General features: G+C 52.2%; 1 protein-coding gene across 1 annotated transcript; it reads left to right on the plus strand.

Annotated features, from left to right (window-relative positions):
* The first annotated feature begins 2,840 nt into the window (after positions 1-2,840).
* Positions 2,841-20,949, plus strand: NUAK2 (NUAK family kinase 2). The gene is made up of 7 exons (XM_060088439.1): positions 2,841-3,211; positions 12,019-12,139; positions 14,766-14,917; positions 15,272-15,337; positions 17,245-17,364; positions 17,922-18,054; positions 18,781-20,949. Exons 1-7 carry the CDS (start codon positions 2,966-2,968, stop codon positions 19,842-19,844), a joined length of 1,902 nt encoding a protein of 633 aa, XP_059944422.1. The 5' UTR covers positions 2,841-2,965; the 3' UTR covers positions 19,845-20,949.
* Positions 20,950-22,136: the final 1,187 nt, after the last annotated feature.

The raw sequence follows: 22,136 nt of genomic DNA on the forward strand, positions 1-22,136 counted from the left end.
GTTAACATCCTCTTCTGCTGGTCTGGACACACACAGACACACACAGATTGTGAAGTGTGCAAGGACTGGCACAGATATTTGTTCCTAACTGTCTCCCCAGCGAGGCACCTAGTAGGCTCAATAAATGGTTAATCCCAGAGCCCCTCACACAGTGATCACCAATAGTAGGCTTCCCCCCAACACCCCGCAACTGGCTGGTGGGGCAGGCAGGATTGAGATGGCTCAGCTCAGCCCAGATTCCTGGGCACATCCGAGCACATGACCTAGGAATTCCCCAATACCTGCCGGCAGCCAAGTCCCCTGACGTAATCAGATTCTCTGTCAGGCATTCTCACTCTGAGACAGACCAGGTCTCCCTTTAAGGAATCTGAGCATTGAGTTTCAGCAGTTAAGATCACTTCCGAGTTGTATGCTGTTCCAGCTCTGTGTCTGTTTGTCTGCCTCCCTGGCCTGTCTGCTGTAGGCAGACAGCAGCCAGGTCCATTCATCACTAAAGCCCTCTCTTGTAGTTCCTTAGAGGCCGGCAGGCTGCATCTTGACTGGAACTGAGATCTCTTTTCTCTGCAGACTTTGGCTATTATGGCTTGCCCCCTAAATGGGGATTCACATTCTGATCAAAGGAAGCTGAAGTGAGGGTGGGGCAGGTCCAAGAGGTACGGAAGATCTACCCCCAACTCCCCCCCCGCCCCGCAATAGTCAGTTTAGCTGGGAACAGAGGGAAATCACTTTAGCCTTTGAATTCCACTGCACATGCATTCCTTTAGTTCATAAACATCTTCTGAGTGCCTTTTTTGTGCCTAGCAGTGGGCTAAGTGTTAGGGATACCTGGAATCTAGATTAGGTCTAGATTAATCTAGATTTCATAGAAGTCTTGATTAAGCTTGAAAGGGAATTTTAGGCTCATCTGTATGATTCTTTCATCTTACTTATGAGAAAATATTGATTCATCTGGCTAACTGTCTCACATCTTTCAGGTCTCAGCTTAAAAGGCTCTGTCTGCAGGGAACTGCCCCAGACCAACCTCCTCCTCTCTGGGCTAGGGGCTCCCTCCTGTTATATACCCCAAGGGCATTCTGTTCTTCCCCCATTGTGGACACATCTTCCTCTGTCTAGGATTTGCTTATTTCTCACTAGACTGAGAACTCTCAGAGACCATGTCCACCCTGGCACCATCATATCCATAGGCCAGCACCTAGTGGGCACCAGTATTTGTAGAATGACTAAGTGATAGGGTAAAAGGCCACAGACATGGTTGGTGTCAGTCAGAACTAGAACTCAGGGCTCCTAACACTCAGTCCTTTACTTGCTCTTATATTACCCATGCTTCCTCTTGAGAGCCCTAATCTATCTAGATGGCCCCAGGTACCTGGGCCCCAGGAATGGATGCAGATCTCATTGGGGAAAGGAAAGAGCACATCGGGGGAACTTTCACCTGGGCCTCATTCTATTTTCACAGATAACCCGGGGGAGGTCGGCAGAGAGAAGAACGCCAAACTGGCTACCACCTCCTGTGGTCTCCAGATTTGGGGAAGCAGTGTTGGTTTCCTGCATAAGTGTATCCTCTCCAGCTATAAAGGAAGCCAACGGCCCCATTCTCCATCCCTAACTCACAATAGAAAGGATCAGTGGAAGTGGGAAAGTGGGCAGACACTAAATATAAATTTCAGTCACTGGGGATCTAGTCCTTCTTGATCTTCAGCATGTCCTGAATACACAGCTGGAGGCACCATCCTCCTGAGGCCTCTGAATCCCAGCTATGCCAGTTTCTCACCAGTTGTGTGGCCTTGGGCACAGGATTGAGCTACCATGAAGACTCAAGGGGAAATGTTCCTTTCTCCCCATTACACTCCATATCTAGATGAAGCAGGAGAGCCTGTGGATATCCTCATTTCACTCTAAATGACACTCAGTATGGGGATTTTGGACCTGGGGTTTCTGCTCCAGGCCTTAAAAACCAAGCCATATGTCATGACCTACCTGGCTCCAAAATCACAGAAAGGAAAACTTGAGTGGGCAGCTATTTACAGGTTTAGGGACACAAGTTAAATAGTAGGAGTGTAATATATTTTTTAATGAATGAATGTTTCCCTTTGTTTCTCTCCACCTCCTCCCAATGCTTCGTAAATTCCACCACATCTTGAGGGACCCACTCAAATTTAGAAGCCTTATTTGCTGAAGAAGTAAGAACTTTCCAGAACTGCATTTCTGGGATACAATTAAGGTTGATCCAACTGAAGACAGTTGAATTCAGAACCCTGAGACAGCTCTCCCCTAGCCCTCCAACTTGAGAGTCTGCCTCCATCCCATTCCATCCCTCCTTCCTCCTTATGGTCTTAAAGAAGTGGTCAAGTGACTTTACAGATTTTGACTTGAGAGAAGCAAATTACTCAGGATGGGGAAATACTTTGGTGACCTCTAGTACCGTCAGATTGCCCCTTGCTAACTGAGAACAGCACAGTGGAAAGACAACAGGTGCCTCTAACCAGGACCAAGAGCCTCTCAGGGGCAAGAGCTGTTCCAGGGCCCCTCAAAATTTCTGGACCCCAGTGGTATCAACCCCCGCCGCCACTCACCCAACCCCCCTCAACAACCCCCCAACATCTCCGCCCTGCCCAGCGTAGCCACCTATGGCGTAAGGTATTCCCCCTTGCCTGCCCCTCAGGGGCCCAGGTGGGAGGGGCTCCATTGACACCTTTCCCTGCCGCTCGGGGAGGAGGCGGAGCCGGGGACCCGGCAAGCCAATGCTGGCGGCCCTGGTCACGCGCAGCCAGCGATCAGGCCAATGGGCGCCGGCGGGTGTGGCCAGAGCCTCTAGTTCAGGGCGTTTATAACAACTTGGAATTCGGCGCCTGGTCGCGCGCGTTGGTACGGCTGTGGATTCTCGCGCCGGGAGTGGGCAGGCGCCCCGGGCTCTAGCTCTCTCCGCGCAGCCGATTCCTCCTCCGCCCTCGCTCACCTGCTCGCCATGGAGTCCTTGGCTTTCCCCCGGCGCCTCGGCCCGGCTCCCTCGGCCACCGCTGCCCTGGCCGCGGAGCTCGTTCGGCCTTTGGCCGAAGGGCTCCTCAAGTCGCCCAAGCCCCTAATGAAGAAGCAGGCAGTGAAGCGGCACCACCACAAGCACAACCTGCGACACCGCTACGAGTTCCTGGAGACCCTGGGCAAGGGGACCTACGGGAAGGTGAAGAAGGCGCGGGAGAGCTCGGGGCGCCTGGTGAGTGCGGCTCCCTCTCGCGGCGCCAGCCGGCCGGGCTCGGGACTTAGCCGCAGGCGGCGGGTGATGGAGGGTGGGCCGGGAGCTAGTGCCTTGCTCGGTGGACTTGCCCGCATTCAGTCTTTACCGCGCTGAGGTTGCGTATGTGTATGGGGTGCTGGTAGTGTTCACTGTAGAAATTGTCCATGGTTGTAGGGACAATGGTCGTGGACCTGAGAACCCCACCAACTCCGGTCAGCAAGTGATGATTGCCTAATAAGTGAGGCGGGGTGCATAGAGGACGAAAGGTGTCCTGAGATGAGAAGGCTTCCTAAAGACGATGAGACTTAAGTGGAATTTTGCTTGTAACAGACTATCCAATAGAGTGGGAGGGGAAGAGAAGATAGAAGGCACCTGATCTTAGCAAGGGGTTAGTAAATGAGTGTAGTTGAATGAAATAGTGAATGAAGTGTCCAGTTCCTCAATTCAGTTCTAATAGTCTGGCAGCCCAGCATACTGTGGAGATATCACCCCCTCCCGGGGGGCGCAGGTGGGTTTGACATATAGGTCCTTTCCAAGTCTAAGATTGAGTCAGAGTTTCATTATGATGGGTTTTTAATTCTGGTAAATGTGAAACCAGGCTCTGGTGAAAGATCCACTGTGCCCCAAGATACCTTTGGGTTTGGGGCCTTTTCAGGTATGTGTCCTGTTAATTTGGGACGTGTGTGTGTGTGTGTATAGTAGTAGTAATCTGTGGAACCTTGTGTAATTTACTTTATCTCTGTACTCTGTTTCCCCTTCTGCAAAAATGAAGAAAACACAGCCTCCCTCACAGCTGCTATGAGGATAGAATGAGATACAAATATGAATTTAAATTGTTGCTGACAATAGAAACCGCCATGAGAACTGGTATTTATATTTGAAAAGGCCAGCCCCGGAGGGATAGCAGTTTTGCCAAAAGTTAACAATGGTCCCCAAACTTGAGTTTAATGTGCATAGGAATCACCTGGGTGCTTGTTTAAAATACTTCTTCTCTAGTTCCACACCCAGAGGATTTTATTCTGAAGGTGTAGGATGGGGCCAAATAACCTGTATTTGGGGGGACGGCTGCGCCCTGCAGGCTTGGCATGTGGGATCAGGATGCAGATCAAACCTGTGGCCCCTGCAGTGGAATCGCAGAACCTTAATCACTGGACCACCAGGGAAGGCCCTAAATACTCTGTATTTTAACAAGCCTTTTAGGGCAGGTGGTTTAGGGATTGTTTTGCCAAATCCAGATGGGTGCTGTTATGAGATGTGCATGTATGTGTGTGTGCCTGCGTGGGTGGCCATGGTTTGCCCTATCAGCTATGGCAGCGGTTACCTCCCCAGATTGTTTGCTTTTGCAGCCAGTAGCTGGTTTGAAATTCAAGAAGTCATTTCATTGGTGAAGGAGAGTGGATGCTGGGGAAAGGGAGTGGATTATGGCCTCATAAATAGGACCGAGTATGTTTTTCCTGCTAACACCTGGCACGGTCCCGAGTTGCCTGCTGCCAGGTTCAGCTATTGGGCAATCATGTACTTCCTGGCTTTCCTTTTCTTTCTCTTTCTATAAAGTGTGAGGGCCCGGTGAGGCTCCAGGCTGGAGACAGCTGGGCCCAGGCTTTGTCAGGGGCTCAGTTGGAAAATAGCTGCTTGTGGCTCGTGCCTCTTTTGGGGGGCAGACAGGATTGGGGGGACTGGGGTGGCCTGGAAACTGAGATTGAAGTTCAGAAATCCCATTAAGCTCTTGACCTGGGTCACCGCATGTATGTCTCTGTGTGTGTATGAAAGAGAGAAAGAGAGATCATTGATTCTGGAATGAGATAAACCAGCTTTCAGTTTTCAGACCTCAGTGGCTGTAGGCAGGGATTCCAGCTCTTATTACATCAGAACAGAGAGAATTCAGAAGGTTCTCCCTGGCTTCATGTCTCTTGTTGTATGCAGGGAGCCAAAATCAGGAGGAGTGGGACCTGCCCTAAAGCTCCCTGATCCATAGACCACCCTGTACTTCTGCTGGGAGCTTGCTCAGGGTCTCCCTCCTCCTTGGAGAGCAGCTGTACGCGCTGCTAACGGTTTCTCAAAATTCTGGAGAGGAATCCTCCCCCCACCACACCCCCATTCCTGTCTCTTCACTCTTCTCCCTGAAGAGAGACCAACCTGGTGCCTCAGGATCTTCAGTGGGGGAGAGGGGTTTGGGAGCAGCCCACAGCCTCCCCTCAAACTGAACTGAGGGTTCAGAGGAAAGCCCGCTGGGTGACTTCCATCTCAATTTCTCTCCACCACATTTCGTATTCCCACCCTGCCTGGATAGGATTCTCGGGCCAGATGGGATTGTCCGGAGGGAGGGGCAGGTGGGCAGGACTAATGGCTCCTCCAGGAGGGCATTAAAGGAAAAACCAATATTTGCTCTGGATCTTCTAGCTCTGACTACACTCCTGGTAGCCACATGGCATTTCCTCCTTTGACTCTCACAGCTCTCCTGACAACCCCTCCCCTAAAAAGAAAAACACCTGCTAGGGTCCCTGGAACGGTGGCGTCCCCCAAAGCCTTTAGGTTGATCTGCATGGAATTTTTACTCCATGAGGAGCACAGGGAAGTCCAAGGGGACAGTGATCTGGGGCAGGGGTGCTTCTGTCTCATATATTGGATTGTTGTGTGGGATTTCAAAATGTTTGAAAATGACTGAGATGGTCTGATTCCTTCATTGACAGATGGGGACACTGAGGTCCAGAGAGGGAAGGTGACATGTTCTGTGGCTGGCTAGTGGCATGCCTGCAACATAGGCTCCTGACTTGACCACCCCAGGCGCTAGATGACCAATACTGAGTCTTGGACTGGGAGTTGGCTTTGGGCTGAGCCCAGGCTTGCCTCAATGTGCTTTGTCATTCCAACAGCTAGCTCTTTCCCAGAGCTCCAGGCGCGCTGAGGGTGGGAGGAGTCACTGGGAACAACCCCCAACCCCATACATACTGACAATGTCGAGAGATCCCGAGTAGGTGAGCTACACTACATTCAAGGCTTTTACTTTGTCAGGAAGACTGCTCAGCTCAGCATCAGAGTGCAAGCATTCAAAATCCTGGCTCTACTGCTTACCAGCTCTGTGACCTCTGTGTATCTCAGTTTCCTCATCTGTAAAGTTGGGATTATAATAATTCTTACCTCGTGGAATCCTCATAGGATTAAATAAGATAATATATGTAAAGTGCTCAGCACAGTAGCTGACACACACAGTGTTATTATCCCAGCAAGGCTGGCTTTGTTGAGGTCCTACCCTCCCTCTCTTGGGGGAGGGAGAGTCCCCCCACCCTGGGTCTGTCCTGCCCTGAGTAAGAGAATGGCTTGTGCTCAGCTTCCCTAAGCCCTTTGGTCTCTACTTTGTTTAAAGTCCCAGCCTCTCCTTTAGCCCCTGATCCAGAGAAGGGCTCCCGCCTGGCCAGCTGCCAGCGGCCTCTTCTGTGTGGTGCTGCCCTCCCAGCTCCTCCTGCATCTGCCTGCTCAGCAGCAGGGAGGGAGACTCCAGCTGCAGGTGACTCTTGTCCTTGGGCTCTGGCCAAACCACACAAGAGGGCTGGGCAGGGAAGCACCTTGCCTGGCAGCCTGGCAGAGTGGGCAAAGAAAGGGTGGGCACAGCATGGGGTTTAGGGGAAGCAGCTCAGCCTCCCCTCAGAGCCCATTCCTGCTCCCAGCCTGTTTCTCTGGCAGACTTGGTGGGATGGTGAGCCATCCCCACTCTGCCAGCCCTGGCCAGCCCAGCCCAACCTCTCCTCCATTATCTAAATGGGTCATCCTCCAGCTCCTTGCCCCACCTCCCAGAGGCAGCTGCTCCGTGAAAGGCCAAAAAGGAGTCAAGGATCTTGGCTCCAACTCTGGGTGATAGCTATGACCAGAGATGCCCAGCTTGTACCCTCTCTCCCGGCACCTGAAACCAGTACCTCTAGATCTTCTTTTTCTAAGACCTTTCTGCCATCCTCTCCTGAATCCAGATTATTCTTTTTTTCCCCACCAGGGAAGCCCCAGATTATTCTTGATCTGAGTTCCTGTGGGGACTGGGAGGAGAGAAGGCAGTGTTTAACCAATTGAGCCCCAGTGCCCATCTCTCCAGCATCTTTGTATATCTGTAAGTGGGATGAGGGTGGCTGGTGGTACTGCACAGCCTGGTCCATGGCAGGGTGTGGGGCATTCTCTTCTCCAGGGGTAGGAGGCAGGGAGCTGGAGGCAGGGCAGAGCATCTGCAAGGAACTTTTGTCTTCTGAGGTGGTTGGCTTCTCCAAGCAACACTCCTCCATCTTGGGTCCTGACAGCCTTGCTATGTTGAGGAACCTCGGAAGAGTCACCTTTCTGGACTTTAGTGTTTGCCATTTACAAACTGGGATAAGGAGTTAGCCCTGCTGCCTTTCCAGCATGCAGGGCCACAGGGGCAAGAAAATCACTGGGCTGGTATCAGTAGGAATTTTGCTCAGGCAGGTAAACATAGATATAGCATGGGGCCTCTGAATAAACCTATTATAACAATCCTTGGCTAGCACCTTCCTGGCATAGTAGCACGTGACCCATTTCTGAAGAAGCTCAGGAGAGAATGCTAGAGTTTGGAAGGGAGCTTAGAGATCCTAATGTGCAAATTCGTATATAGTTCCTTTCCTTTCTTTCTGGCCTGTGCTCAAACCTTTCTCTCTGCCCTTGTTGCACTGCCCCCCTCAAAGGCCTGCCCACCTCGGCTTGGCAAACCCCACTCTTCCTTCAAGATCTAAAACAGAGTTTTCTCCCAGGGGTGATTTGCCCTGCCCCTCCAGGCAAAGGAAGCTCTCCAGTGCTCCTGGAACCCCTGGGCAGGCAGGGATCTCAACCGTCATGTTCATCACACGAGACTGGACCAAGGGCCTTGGCGCGGGGACTATCCAATTTTTGTCTGAATCCCCAGCACCTACCATAGCGCCAGGCACCTACCATAGCGCCAGGCACGTAGTAGGCATTCAGCAAATGTTTGGAGCATAAATGTCCTTTTATTTTTCAGATGAGGACATTAAAACTAGCCAGGCCAGTTAACAGGATCATTTAAGTGACTTGTCTTGAGTTACGTAGCTCCAAAGGGGCAAATAAAGACTAGATACCTGGGCTCTTGACACCCCTCCACTGATCTGGTGTTCACATTTATATTGTCATTGTTGTGCCTCTGTTTCCTGCCCCCTCTGAGTAGGGTGGCTGTATAATATAACATCTCAACTTGAATACTTTGTGGAGTAAAAGGGGCACTATTAATAATTATATGGGATGACCCAGGATTGTCCCCAGGGAGGTGGTACCTCTGGGTGATCCATTCAACGATTGTTTTTCTCTTCCTTTCCTCTAGTCACTATATTTTAATTCTAAAGAGTGGTTGCTCAACTATATTGCAGATGAGAACAAAGGTCCCTGAAAATGAGTTCTCATAAACATGGGTGACTCTCCACCCATGCCTTGGAAAAAGGGCAGAAAGTCTTATCTGGGCACTGGTCCCATCAGTCAGGGATCAGCCCAATGACTTAACCAATAAATATGTATTTGTGATTTGTGTTCACCAGTAAACAGTTGAGGTCTGTCTCCAGTGGGACTAGGATAGATGGGGGAACAGTGGCCCAGCCCCACCAGGGCAGTGATACATGGCTCTTCTTGTCTGTCACCTGCTTGGGGACTGGTGGAGGCATGATGACCTAAGTTGTTTCTTTCCTGGAAAGTGCCAGCCAAGCTGTGGTCTCCTAAGACCTAATATAGACAATGCGGGGGGGAGGTCCTTGACCTCACCCCCTGAGGCCAGAGCATGAGCTTGCAGGAGGACAGAACTGTCCACTAAGGATTAACAATTCTGATTTAAAATCGTACACTTCCAGAGTTGAAAGAAATAGATCTCAGGATTCAACTTGTACACCCTCTACCCATGCAGGGACTCCTTCTAGAACCCCTCAGAGCCCTTTATTTTTTTGAAAACTCATTTCTTTTTTTTTTTTTTTTTTTTTTTTTTTGCGGTACGCGGGCCTCTCACTGCTGTGGCCTCTCCCGTTGCGGAGCACAGGCTCCGGACGCGCAGGCTCAGCGGCCATGGCTCACGGGCCCAGCCGCTCCGCGGCATGTGGGATCTTCCCAGACCAGGGTACGAACCCGCGTCCCCTGCGTCGGCAGGCGGACTCTCAACCACTGCGCCACCAGGGAAGCCCGGAAACCTCATTTCTTTTAGGCCTTGTCTTCTTTAGAGCTCTGCTCCCTGGCCCACGATGATTTATCTCATTGTATATGTTTGTATGTGTACAATTGTACATCCAAGATATGCCTAGTTTGTGCATATGTGTGTATCTTAAGCTCTCAGATGTTTGTTTCATTATCTAGGTATGTGATTTATGTGTGATTTTTTTTTTTTTACTATCTGTTAATTCAGTCTTATGGGCATTTATCTGAAGAGCTCATGACATTTTATCTATTGTCTGATTTTTTTTTTAACAGGAGAAAAACAAATTTAATTTCACATGTACAGGAACCCCCCCAAATATGTGGCTCCCCAACAGTCTGGCAATTGAGGCTTACATGCCATCCTGAGCTAAGGAGAAGGGGGTAGGGGTCTGGCACTTGAAAGGGGAGGAAGGCAATTCACAGAAAGATGGGAAGAGCAAATGCTTGGTAGATGAATGTTTGCTGGACCATGCAGATAAGTCTTCCTGATGAAAAAAATTATCTCTGCTAATAGCGCTCTCTCCGGTACAAGCGTCCTATCTAAATTCTTTAATGCAGTTAAGGGAGGGATGAAAAGCTCTTCTTGAGTCTGCTGAGCCTTGTCTTCAGCTCGAAATCATCCACATGCCAAAGTGACAGTTTGGGGTAGCCTGCCCTGAGCCCCACCACCAAGTAATGCAATTACGTTTCAGTGCAGGCATTTATGTTCATAATTATAATCATCATAACCTTTAAAGTCTTGGCAAACACGTTTAGTTGCCACTGGATTGGTGTGTCCTCATGTACAAATGACAACTCTCTTTCATTGGTACTTAGAGTTCATTTTTTGCAGTTATAAGACCATAATTCTTTTCTGCAGTGATAATTCATAACTGAAAAATTATTAGAACATTATCTGATATATCAAGACAGTTGCAGCTCTGGAGTTTCTATGTAGGAGAGACTTTAGTGGCTCTAGTGGGTTGGAATTAGGAGCAACAAGAGTTGTCTTGAAGCTTCACTGTATTGTCTGATTTTTAAAACAAAGAATTCAGAGAGAAAAGAACTAATCCATAAAATCTCCCCTTCAGGGAGAGAAAAAGGGTATGGAGAGGTGTTCAGGAACCAAGCTCCAGGCTGGTTGGAGGAGGATTTAAGCCCCTTCCCCCCATCCCCACCCCCTGGTCAATTCTAAGCCAGGGATTTTTCTACTTAGCTCATTGGGGTGGTTTGGAGCAGAAGGGGTGGGGGGCGTGAAGAGAGCTCCTGAGGTGCAGCCTGGTCCCTGCAGCTGCAGCGTGGGCCCCTCCAGGGGCTTGGGCAGGAGACTCCATGGTGACCGTCCCTCCTGCTGCCATTGTCCTCCCTGCCCTGCTCTGGGAGGGCGAGAGAGCCGGGCCTCCCCTCTTTCATGGATGCAGCTCCAGGGGAGGAGCGGGGTGGAGGGCACGCCATCCCTGGCCCGTTGCCGGGGTGACCAGGCCCAGGGCATTGTGAGCTGTTCCTCTTACAGGATTACGGCTGTTCCGCATTCTTGTCTGAGGGGGACATAGGCCCGAGGCCCGCGGTCCGGAGCGGAGCCGGAAGCCTTTGTCTGCCTCCAGAGCCCTGTGAAAGGGGGATTAGAGGCCCCGCCCCTTGGGCTCTGGGTTCCCTTTTTTCCGCCTCCTTTTGAACCTTGAGGGGAGGCGAACCCTTCTGGGAAATGAACGAGGAGCTGTTTTCCTCAGCCTATGCCTTGGGATTTCTCATAACTTGCCCGGCTCCTGTGAAGGGGAAGTCTTGTATTTACCATTTGTGTCCTTGGACAGGACTTGTCAGGAACTGACCAGCCCTGTGACACCCCACCCCATACCCGCCCAGCACCTGATGCCAGCGTTGTAGCCTCCGAGGGCCCCAGGGCATTTATATGGTCATTTCACAGAGTCAAAGCAGGAAAGCACTCCAGGCATCTTAGTCCAACCTGTTTATTTCACAGAAAACGAGTCTGGGAGAGGGCATGGGCCTTGCCCATGAGCACAGCAACAGAGCCTGGAGGGCCCAGGTCCCCTGACTCACCACGCGGTGTCCTCCCCACACACTGCACGCGCTGTTGGTACTCTGTCACCATCGCTGCTCAGTGCGGTAGAACAGAGAAGGGGGCGAGATGCCTCAGACTCTAAGAGCTTTGCTTAAACTGCTTCTTGGCAGTTCATTCTCCACTTCCTCTTGCCTCCCTCCACCCTTCCTGAACCCACCACATGTACCAGCCAGAGAGTTTAATCCTTAAATGGCATTTTCACCTTTACGGACAAGATAGCAAAGCCCGGAGGACTCTGTTTAACTGTCTAGTTGTTTGTTTGTTGCAGGGGGAGAGACAGTACTTACCTAGACCGAAGAGACTAGCATTTTTTTCATAACTTTTTTGGGTGATTTTTTTGTGTGTGGTAAAACATATATAACATAAAAGGTTCCCTCCAGCCTCTCTGCCGCCCGCCCCAGTGAAGGATGGAGAGGCTTCTCTGCGTGCACGCTGTGGCCTTTGTAGCAGCTGTAGGTAGATCACCAGGGTCAGGGCTCCCATACTGTCCTCAGGGACACCTTTATGTGCCAGACCTTTCTCCTCACTCTCCTCCATTCTCTGCTCCCAGGTGGCCATCAAGTTGATCCAGAAAGACAAAATCAAAGATGAGCAAGATCTGATGCACATTCGGCGAGAGATTGAGATCATGTCGTCACTCAACCACCCCCACGTCATTGCCATCCACGAAGGTACAGAGACAGCATTTGAAGCCGTGTGTGTGTGTGTGTGTGTGTGTGTGTGTGTGGTGTGTGTGTGTGTGTGTCCAGTCGGAACAGATGACACAGGTAAAAAAGACACAGGCTTTAGGCTTGGGCAAAAGCTGGGTTTGAAACCCAGCTATATGACTTTGGGCAACTCATTTAATTTAGTCTCTGGGCCTCAGTTCCTCATTTGTAAAATGGGATAATCCCACCTACATCACAGGGTTGTTGCAAAGATCAAATTAAATGTCACCAGGGAATTCCCTGGTGGTCCAGTGGCTAGGACTCTATGCTTCCACCTCAGAGGGCACGGGTTTGATCCCTGGTCAGGGAACTAAGATCCCGCATGCCCTGTGGCACTGCCGAAAAAAAAAATTCAAATTAAATGTCACCAAGTGCTCCGCTCATGGGAGGAACTCCACAGATTGTAGGCATTTTGGTTCTTAGGTTTTCCGTACTGGAACACTGTCTCCCCAGACCAATGAGATCCTTAGCAATCTGGGGGAGGATGAAACATACGGGGACCTGCACGCGTCTCAGGTGTGTGGGTGCTGTTTTTCTTCATACATCCAAGAGCCAGGCCTCCTGTCCTCTGAATCATTCCCACCATGGGGCTGGCTCCTACTTCTCCTCGTCTCTTGAAGCCCCCTCTTGCTCTGACATCGGTGCTGGCTTTCCACTCCAGCTGCCTTGTTCCCTGTGACCCAGACAACAAAGTGAGCAAGAGAGGGTGATGAGGGAAAGAGGGGGAGCAGCCTCCCACACACACCTGTCTGCTTCCAGCCTTTACGTAATATCAGTTAGACAGGAAGCGAGGAATGGCAGGAACAGCAGGAAGGAGGAAAGGGAGCCTGTGGCTTTGCCCTCAGTCTGAATATCCCTGGTAGGAAGAAAGAGAGGTCTCCTCTCTCAAGTTCTGTTTAGAGAAAGACTAAGGGCAGAGCCACTGACATGGCCCTGTGGCCTGAGCCTTTCCCACGAGGAGCCCCAGCAGGTGGCTGGAAGGCTAATTGTTTCTCTGTTTATTTCCCCCAGGGAGGAGTGGGCAGATGACAGAATATTGGTTAAGCCAGGCTAACCTTGGTGATTGGGCTGTGTGTGTGTGTGTGTGAGTTCTTCCCCCCACCCATATCTACAGCTAGGTCTGGGAACTGAGCTCTGAAGCTTAGGATGTAGCTGCTACTTACTGCACCTTCAGATTCAGCAGATGTTGGGGTGTCATAGTTACTGTGTATCTGGTAGAGCTCCCCCAGATCCATCCCCATCCACAGACTTCAAGAGATATGGACTGGGGGGAAGGCTGCAGTCCTGAGAACTGACTTCTAACATAGCTGCTCTCCAGAATGTGCCCTGGCTGGCTCCTGACCCCCAGTTTTACAGCACAAAGTTTGCACACATCCTGCAGAGATGTGGAGAACCACAGGGGTGGAGCCTCAGCTAGGCACCCCCCAGCAGTCTGGGCCACTGTGCTCCCCTAGGAAAAAGCACAGTCCTCCTAACCATGTATACAACTGCCTGGGAGCTGGGACTCTTCTTGGGAGAAGCCTCCTCTCTTAGCTCCTTCTCACAGGTTAGACAGTAATCTCTCTGGGGCTGGCTGAGCAAGCCAAACTCATAGGACTCGTTTGACACAAAGATGCAATGTCACAGACATACATGTTTTGACACACACCCTGCTGAAGGGCCAGTTTGGTGAACCAGACATTCCCTACTTTTCCAGGAGGCAAGACAAGGCCTGAGGTGGCAATAGGGCCCCTTCCTCACATGGAGATGAGCCAGCTGGAGTAGGCTGGCTGCCAGGAGCCCGGCCAGTCAATTAATTACCAAATATTTATTGATCATTTCTATGTACAAAGCCCCAGCCTGGATATTCTGGACGGGAAGTCAAAGATGTTAAGGGTGATAAATATCTCAGCTCTCCATGGTACTTTACAGTTTACAAAGCACTTTCATACTTTTATCCCTCTTCTGATCCTCAAGTCAGGCATTATTATGGGCATTATTTTTCAAGTTTATGCATGAGGATGCTGATAATAAATATAACAGTAGGTACAGTCTATTGAGTGCTTGCTTGTATGTCAGAGCCCACACCTGCTTGCTCAGCCAGCCTGAGAGCTGTGACTAACTTTTATCTATTCCTCGCCCCAGCTCTGTGACTGAAGAGGGATATCATTATCCCTCTTCAGATGAGGAAACTGAGGCACACTGATTGAATAACTTGCCGTGGTCACCCAGCTAGTAAACGATGGGGCCAGGATTCAAATCCCAAACCTACGTTCTTACTGATGTATCCAGAAGAGATTTGCCCAAGGTCACGAGACAAAAAAGTACTGGCTTCTGAACCAGAGAGCCTCGTTTTTCATTCTCATCCAGTGATGTCTCAGAATTTCCAGGGTAGTGTTAAGAATCCTCAGAAGCCTGAACTTCCAAGGAAAGGGAGGGTGAGCCAGTTCCTTTGGCCTTAATTCGTTGCTACTGGAAGGTGTGGGGAGCATCAGAGGGCACTGTCCTGCCTCATTAGCAGATGTCTCTGGTGGGAGGTCCTGTCTGGTTTGGGGGCCTGGGAGCAGTGCACTCTGGAGGGGCCTGACATTCCTGCCTTGCTCTGCCCCAGTGTTTGAGAGCAGCAGCAAGATCGTGATCGTCATGGAGTACGCCAGCCGGGGCGACCTATACGACTACATCAGTGAGCGGCAGCGGCTCAGCGAGCGCGAAGCCCGGCATTTCTTCCGGCAGATTGTCTCCGCCGTGCACTTCTGCCACCAGGTGAGCGGCACCCGCCTCAGCCCTGTGCTGAGGGGGTGGTCCCTGGGGCTCGGGGGCTGGTTTCACCAGAGAGATTCCATGACTGGTCCAGGATCACACAGGGAGATCGAAAGAGGCAAGACTCAATTCTGGACTCAGCCTAGGGAATGTTGGTGTCTCTGGCTTCAAGTCTCTTGGCTGGGGTTGGAAGGACCATGATTTGTTGTAGTATGTACCAGTAAAGATGGGCCTCCCCACCTACCTGTGCTCACCCCCACTCGGCCCCCTTTGTGTTTCCCTCACTGTCCAGACCAGGTCCTCATGTCCTTCCCTCCCTGGTGGCCTTCCCCTGAGCCTCTTCCCTCCCTCTTTCAGAACAGGGTTGTCCACCGGGATCTCAAGCTGGAGAACATCCTCTTAGATGCCAGTGGAAATATCAAGGTGAGCCTCACTTCTTGTTTAAAGCTGCTTCCCTACCCCTCCCTAGCCTGTCTGCACTGTCCCTTGCCAAGCATCTCTAAGCCCCTAGGGGGTTCCAGAAGGAGTTGAGCAAAGCTCAGACTCTTATATGGGTACTGATAAGGACCTTAGCCATCATCCATTTCAGTACCTCATTCTATGGATTGAAAGCTGAGGCCTTGCGATAAGCAGTGATTTGCATAAGGTCCCATGGCTAGCGAGTGGCTGAGCCTCAGCTAGAACCAGTCTTCTGACTCCCTGACCAGTGCTCTTAACGTCACAGGGCTGAAGGAGTCTAGATCTAAGGTTGGCTTCTGCTCACAGCCTTGGGACTAGCACGGAGAGGCCATGGCCTGAGTTCTCCCCACCTGCAGACATGCACATGCATGCACGCACGCACGCACGTGCACTTTAATCTGCCGCAATTTAGGTAGCCCTTTAGCACCTTTCACCACAGCAAGCACTCCAGAGCCAGCTTCCTGCTTTCTGCAGCTGCTGAATTCCCATGTCTAAGTAGTTAAATTTAGGCCTGAGAAGTTCAGGTTGATGTGATAAACTCAGGTCTCAGGGCTGGAAGGGGAGATGGCAAGGGCTGGCCCCTGCAGATACCTGGAAGGGCTCTGACTCTGCAGTCGGACCCTCCTCAGAATCTTCCCGAACCCAGATCATAGTCCTTTCCCCAGTGGCCCCTGACCTGTGCCCTGAGGTGCCCTGGCACTGAGTTCATTTTTCTTACCAATTCCTGGAGTAGGTGGGGCTCTCTTTGATGCTGACCAGGGAGGGGGAAGCCAGAGCCAATAAATCTACACAACCCAGGCAGGCGTGAACCTTCCCATCTGCACCAATCATCTGCCTCATTATAGGCTTCAACTGATAACCGCTTGATAGGAGGCCAATAAAACCCATAAATGAAGGAGCCAGAGTTCATAAACAACTTCTCCCCACCCTAGGCACACATGACCCCCTGCTGGGGATGAAGAGGTTGGGAGCAAAAGGGCATTGACCTGAGCCTTTGTCTGAGGATAGCTGGCGGAAGGGTCTTTCTGAGGAATGAGAAGATGGGCTTGGGGCCCCTCAAACCCTCAATATCAGAGGGCTCAGGAAGTCCTGTAAGAAGATCCCTTCTCCTGGGCGTCATCTTTGTTCTTCCTTCAGTACTGCTTCTCAGCTATACTGGGCTGACCCCAGTCCCACCACTACGTTCCTGCCCGGGTGTGGGAAGAGAGATGCATTCTTTGCTGGGAAGGGCAGCCCAAGCCCAAGTCATGGGGTAGCTCGCTTCTGAGGTTCATGGCATTGGCATGAGACATTGTCTGTCCCCCTCCAACTGGTAGACCCTTCCTTCAGTCAATAAGTGGCCATTAGTCCCACCCATGGGTCACAGCTGTGCTAGGAATTGCAGGAGGGGTGGGGGCAGGAGGTCAGCATGGGAAGCATATTGATGTGGCAGTGTGAGGAGACGGAACTGACAAGCAGGGGCCACCGTGAGCCGCTGCAAATTGTAGGGCTTCATGGGAGGAGGAGATCTCAGGGCAATGGAAGGCTTCCTGGAGGAGGTGGGCTTGCTGGGTCAGGAGGATGTGTGCAGGCAGAGAGAGCATCCCTGGAGTAGAGTACAGCGTGAGCAAAGGGGCCTGGGGAACAGTGAGGACCCTGGAGCTCCCCGACACCTCTGCCTAGGCTTTCCTCATTGACACAACCTCCAAAGGGCTCTTTCTTCCACGGCCTGAGCTGTGTTGGTGGTGCCCGGTATGGGGTAGGGGTCATGGGCACCCTTTCCCCCTGCTAGGGCCTGGGTTTCCCTGGGGTCTGGTGGGGGGCAGACCAGGAGCTATAGAACAACACAGGCCTTGGTGTGACCCCTGCCTGTGTTTGACCCAATTCTGCAGATCGCTGACTTTGGCCTCTCCAACCTCTACCACCAAGGCAAGTTCCTGCAGACATTCTGTGGGAGCCCCCTCTACGCCTCGCCCGAAATCGTCAACGGGAAGCCCTACACGGGCCCAGAGGTAAGTGTCTGGACTCCTCCGCCAGCCTGCCTCAGCTTAGATCCTGAGAGAGGGATGCTCTGGCTTTCTAGTTATTCCCTTTCTCAGATCAAAAAACTCACTTCCCCACCAAAGTAGTGTGTGGCCGGGTCTCTAGCGGGAGTGGCAAAACTGGAACAAGAGCTTAAGTCTTCTGACCCCCAGTCTGGTTCTGTGCCCCTCACCTTCCACGTTCCCATTTCCTTTTCCAGCCCCCAGCCAGCCTCCCTGGAGGGATGGTATCTGTCACAGCCACCACTCCTGGCCCAGAAGGGATGACCTCGTCACTGATCTTGTGTTTGTGGCTGCTCCTCCCAAGGGGAGGCAGATGACAGCAGCTCTCCCCATGAACCTCAGTCCCTTCTGCAGTGTCACCCTCTCTGCCCCTGGGTACTAGAAGGGGGTGGTCCTCAGCTACACTGGGCTCTGAGTTCTCCAACATGGGCTCCCTTTTCCCCATGGTATTGAATGAAGGTGAGGCTGGAAGCCCTCTAGCCTGTGGCATGAGGAGGTCCTGGCTGATCCTCTCTCTCCCTCAGGTGGACAGCTGGTCCCTGGGTGTTCTCCTGTACATCCTGGTGCATGGCTCCATGCCCTTTGATGGGCAGGACCATAAGACGCTGGTGAAACAGATCAGCAATGGGGCCTACCGGCAGCCGCCTAAACCCTCTGGTGAGTGAGAGGTGTAGGTGTTCTCATCTAGGTGCTGGGTGTCCTTTGCTCATTCCTGAGGCAGGAATTAAACAGTGACAGTAAAGTGAAGAGGGCAGCCCACTGTAGATGGAGCGTACCTTCCACCTCAACTCCTGCTGTCATCTCTTTGCCTCCTATGTCTGTGACCTCCGAGGAAGGAAGGGATAGCTCCTTCCTTCCTTTATGGGCAAGCTTTATCATATTTGGAAAGTGCTTCCTAAGGTCTAGCTTAGATCCTCTTTGCTACAATTTGTCTCATTTCCTACTGCTTTTGTCCTTGTCCTTAGAAATCTTTTTGTCCTTTCACGTACGATGCTTAAGGCAAGAAGAAAGGTGTGAGGACCTTGGTTTACTCTTGAGCAGTCCCTGCCCTCAGTGAGGACCTTGGTTTACTCTTGAGCAGTCCCTGCCCTCAGAGGGTTGCATGTCAGTGGAGCAAAGGAGGATACACACTAACACATAAACATGGCGGTGGTCCTGAGGGGTGGTGGGATGGAAGAGGAAATCCGACAGTCAATCCAGGAAAGCTGGAGACTGGGGAGCCGGCCTGGGCTGCGGCGTGTATGGAGCCCTAGGTGGGAGTGGTATATCTGACACAGGAGTGAGCAGTGTCGTAGCACAAATGTGGGGGTAAGCCAGTGAGGGGGACTGTGGGTGCCCATGCTCATGGCTATGGATCTGAAACCCTTCTCCTCCTTCTTTTAGACGCCTGTGGCCTGATCCGGTGGCTATTAATGGTGAACCCTACCCGCCGGGCCACCCTGGAGGATGTGGCCAGTCACTGGTGGGTCAACTGGGGCTACGCCACCCGTGTCGGGGAGCAGGAAGCTGTGCACGAGGGAAGGCGCACCGGCAGCGACTCTGGCCGGGCCTCCGTGGCTGACTGGCTCCGGCGGTCCTCCCGCCCCCTCCTGGAGAACGGGGCCAAGGTCTGCAGCTTCTTCAAGCAGCATGCGCCTGGAGGCGGGAGTCTCGCCCCTGGCCTGGAGCGCCAGCATTCGCTCAAGAAGTCCCGCAAAGAGAATGACATGGCCCAGACTCTCCAGGGGGACCCAGCTGCTGACGCCTCCCCTCGCCCTGGCAAGGGCAACCTCAAGCTGCCGAAAAGCATTCTCAAGAAGAAGGCATCAACCTCCTCGGAAGGGGCAAGGGAGGACCCTGAGCTTGGCCCCGTCCCTGCGAGCTCAGGACAGGCTGCCCCCCTCCTCCCCAAGAAGGGCATCCTCAAGAAGTCTCGCCAGCGGGAATCCGGCTACTACTCCTCTCCTGAACCCAGTGAGTCTGGGGAGCTCTTGGATGCAGGGGACGTGTTTGTAAGTGGGGACGCCATGGAGCACACGCCCCCCCAAGCCTCAGGGCTGCTGCTCCATCGCAAGGGCATCCTCAAACATAACGGCAAGTTCTCCCACGCAGCCCTGGAGCTCACAACCCACACCACTTTCGGTTCTTTGGATGAACTGGCCTCACCTCACCCTCCAGCCCGGGCCAGCCTCCCCTCGGGGGCAGTGAGTGAGGAGAGCATCCTGTCCTCTGAGTCCTTTGACCAGTTGGACTTGCCCGAACGGCTCCCTGAGCCCCCACTGCGGGGCTGTGTGTCTGTGGACAACCTCATGGGGCTTGAGGAGCCCCCCTCAGAGGGCCCTGGAAGCAGGGGCGTGAGGTGCTGGCGGCAGGACCCCCTGGGGGACAGCTGCTTTTCCCTGATGGACTGCCAGGAGGTGACAGAGACCTACCAACAGGCACTGGGGGTCCGCTCAAAGCTCAGCTGAAGGTGTGGGGCATTGCCCCATCCTGGCTGGCTCTAAGATGCAGCTGGCTGCACCCTGAGGGGAAAATGCCTTCTTCCCTGCCTCCCAGGACCAGCATCCCAGCCCAGAAGGCTGGGATGGTTTGCAATTGAGCCCTGGGGAGGGCTGGATGTGGAAAGTGGGCAAGTGAAGTACACTGAGGGTTCAATGTCTTCAGCCGCATGGAACCAAGAAGGTAGTAGAAGGGAAATGAGTAGAGAAGTAGAGAGGAAGGCCCAAGGCTGAGTCCAGGTTGCCTGTTTCTTGTACACATAGTAGGGCCACAGAGAGCTGGAAAGAGCACTCTCAGCGCCCAGCTCCTATAAAGAGGAAGTTTTGTGATTGGTGCCTTCCTGCCAAGGCGGGGATGGAAACTCTTTATTCACATACACATTCCCATCTCCACCAACCACTCAAACTGGAGTGTGGCACCCCCCTAATGTGCCTGGGGTGTCCTGGGAATTGTCTTCTAGAGTGTGCCCTTCCTTATTTATCTGAGCAGTAAGAGAACACAGCCTCTGTTTCCTCAAAGTTTCTCTCCCCTTTCTCATCCTCCAAACCTGGCCCAAGCCTCCTGGAGTCGCTGCTATGAATCTAAAAGACTTGAAAAGCCTCAGGCTGCTATTGGACATCATCTCAAGGGGCCCAGATTCCCCTGGACCCCACCTTGGACCTCAAAGACTCTGAACTTCTCTAGCCTCCAAGCTGCTCCCGCTACTGAGAATGGATGTATCTGTTTCTCTGGGCTTTCAGGGCCTAGAATGTTCTTATTTATTTTTATGTTTTCAGCTCTGCATTTTAAAAATAGTGAATCTTACTGTTTTCAATAATGTGAATACTATGTTCTGGGGAAATGCACTATGACATGTAAGTTTTGTGTAAAGGGAGATATTTTTGCAATGATTCCCTACTGATCAAGGGGAAGCCGGGGGCCTTTTATAAATCTACATGTCCCATCGCACTATCTGGAAGGGGTCTCTGGCTCCCTCACTCCACGCCCTGTTTCCATCTACCTGATGGTCCCTCTTCCCTTCTGTGGTGGCTAGAAAGAGCCACCCCATTAAAAACCAGAACGATGATTGGAAAATAGCTTCTGTGGTTCTGTTTGGGGGAGTGGGGCACAGGTCTTTGGGTTTTCTCTTAACACACACTCCCTTGGGCTCTCACAGGTGGAAAAAAGAGAACCTGCTTCATAAAAACAAAACACACACCAAAAACCGAGCTCTTAGCTCCAAAGGACTCCCTGTTATACCTCCATCAGCGGTTCTGCCCTTGTAAACACACAGCGGGGAGGGTGCCCTGGGCTAAGGGTCCCAATTTGCTCCTCCTGCCTTTAGCACTAAAGAACTGGGTTTGGCAGATTATACAGCCCTGCCCCCACCCTTCCCCCCCTCTCCCATCCCTCCCCCATCTAGCTCCGTCCCCTGCTGCTTGTAGGCACCTCCACCGCCTTTATTCTCTCCCTCCAAAGAAATCCCTTTCCCTCCAGTGCAGGCAGCTGCTCCCCACTCCGCCCCCCCAACCGCCTGACTCTTAAAGGAAGTAAAGAATGCTTGGAATGCCCCCCTCGTTGGCCGTCCCTCTCCACCCCCTGCAGAGCATTCCCCGGACTCCCGCTCCATTGAGAAACTCCCAGGCTCTGAGGGCCAGGATGAAAGGGAGGATAAGGACAAAGTGCAGGCAGGCAGCCGGCTGGCTCCAGCTTCAAGCAGGCTCCCTCCCCCATACCTCACCCGGCTCTGGTGTTCGAAGGCCCCCAAACAGTCTGCTCCCCGTACACCTGCCCTCCTACCAGCCTTCGGTGCCTGCCGGTTTGGAGTATCTGCACTGCCCTCCCCCTCCCTGCTTGTGGGGAGCTGGCAAAGTTGCTGAGTCTGGGGAAGAAGCGGGGAGGCCAGGCAACTATGGGATCAGGATGGGAGAGTAAACAAGAAACCGTTTAGGCTACAAATGGGGCATTTCAGTCTGATAATTTTGAAAAGGCTCCATGTCTCCTGGTGATGGGGTTCCCACCTCCAGCCTTTTCATGGAGACTTTTCAAAGCTCTTCCAGCCCCGAGGCTCTACCACTTGAAAACAAGGCAGGTCCAACTGAGTGCTGGAGCTCTGGGCTAGACTGTGGGTAGACACAGGAAAAATATGAGGGTCTTTACCCAAGAAGCATAGAGTTCAGATGTGGAGCTAACTGTGTTCATTTATTCATTGACTCTGGAATCAAGCCCTATTGTGTGCTAAGCTCCGTGGAAGACAGAGGTAATTGCTCTGTTTCTGGTGC

The sequence above is a fragment of the Mesoplodon densirostris genome, chromosome 2, assembly GCF_025265405.1.
Source record: "Mesoplodon densirostris isolate mMesDen1 chromosome 2, mMesDen1 primary haplotype, whole genome shotgun sequence".
NCBI lineage: Eukaryota > Metazoa > Chordata > Mammalia > Artiodactyla > Ziphiidae > Mesoplodon > Mesoplodon densirostris.

Bases quoted from the DNA above. Each gene is read 5' to 3' on its own strand.
- NUAK2 (XM_060088439.1), top strand. From the start codon at position 2,966: ATGGAGTCCTTGGCTTTCCCCCGGCGCCTCGGCCCGGCTCCCTCGGCC. The intron at 15,338-17,244 runs GTGAGCCTCACT...CCAATTCTGCAG, and splicing joins ATGCCAGTGGAAATATCAAG to ATCGCTGACTTTGGCCTCTC. The intron at 18,055-18,780 runs GTGAGTGAGAGG...TCCTTCTTTTAG, and splicing joins GCAGCCGCCTAAACCCTCTG to ACGCCTGTGGCCTGATCCGG.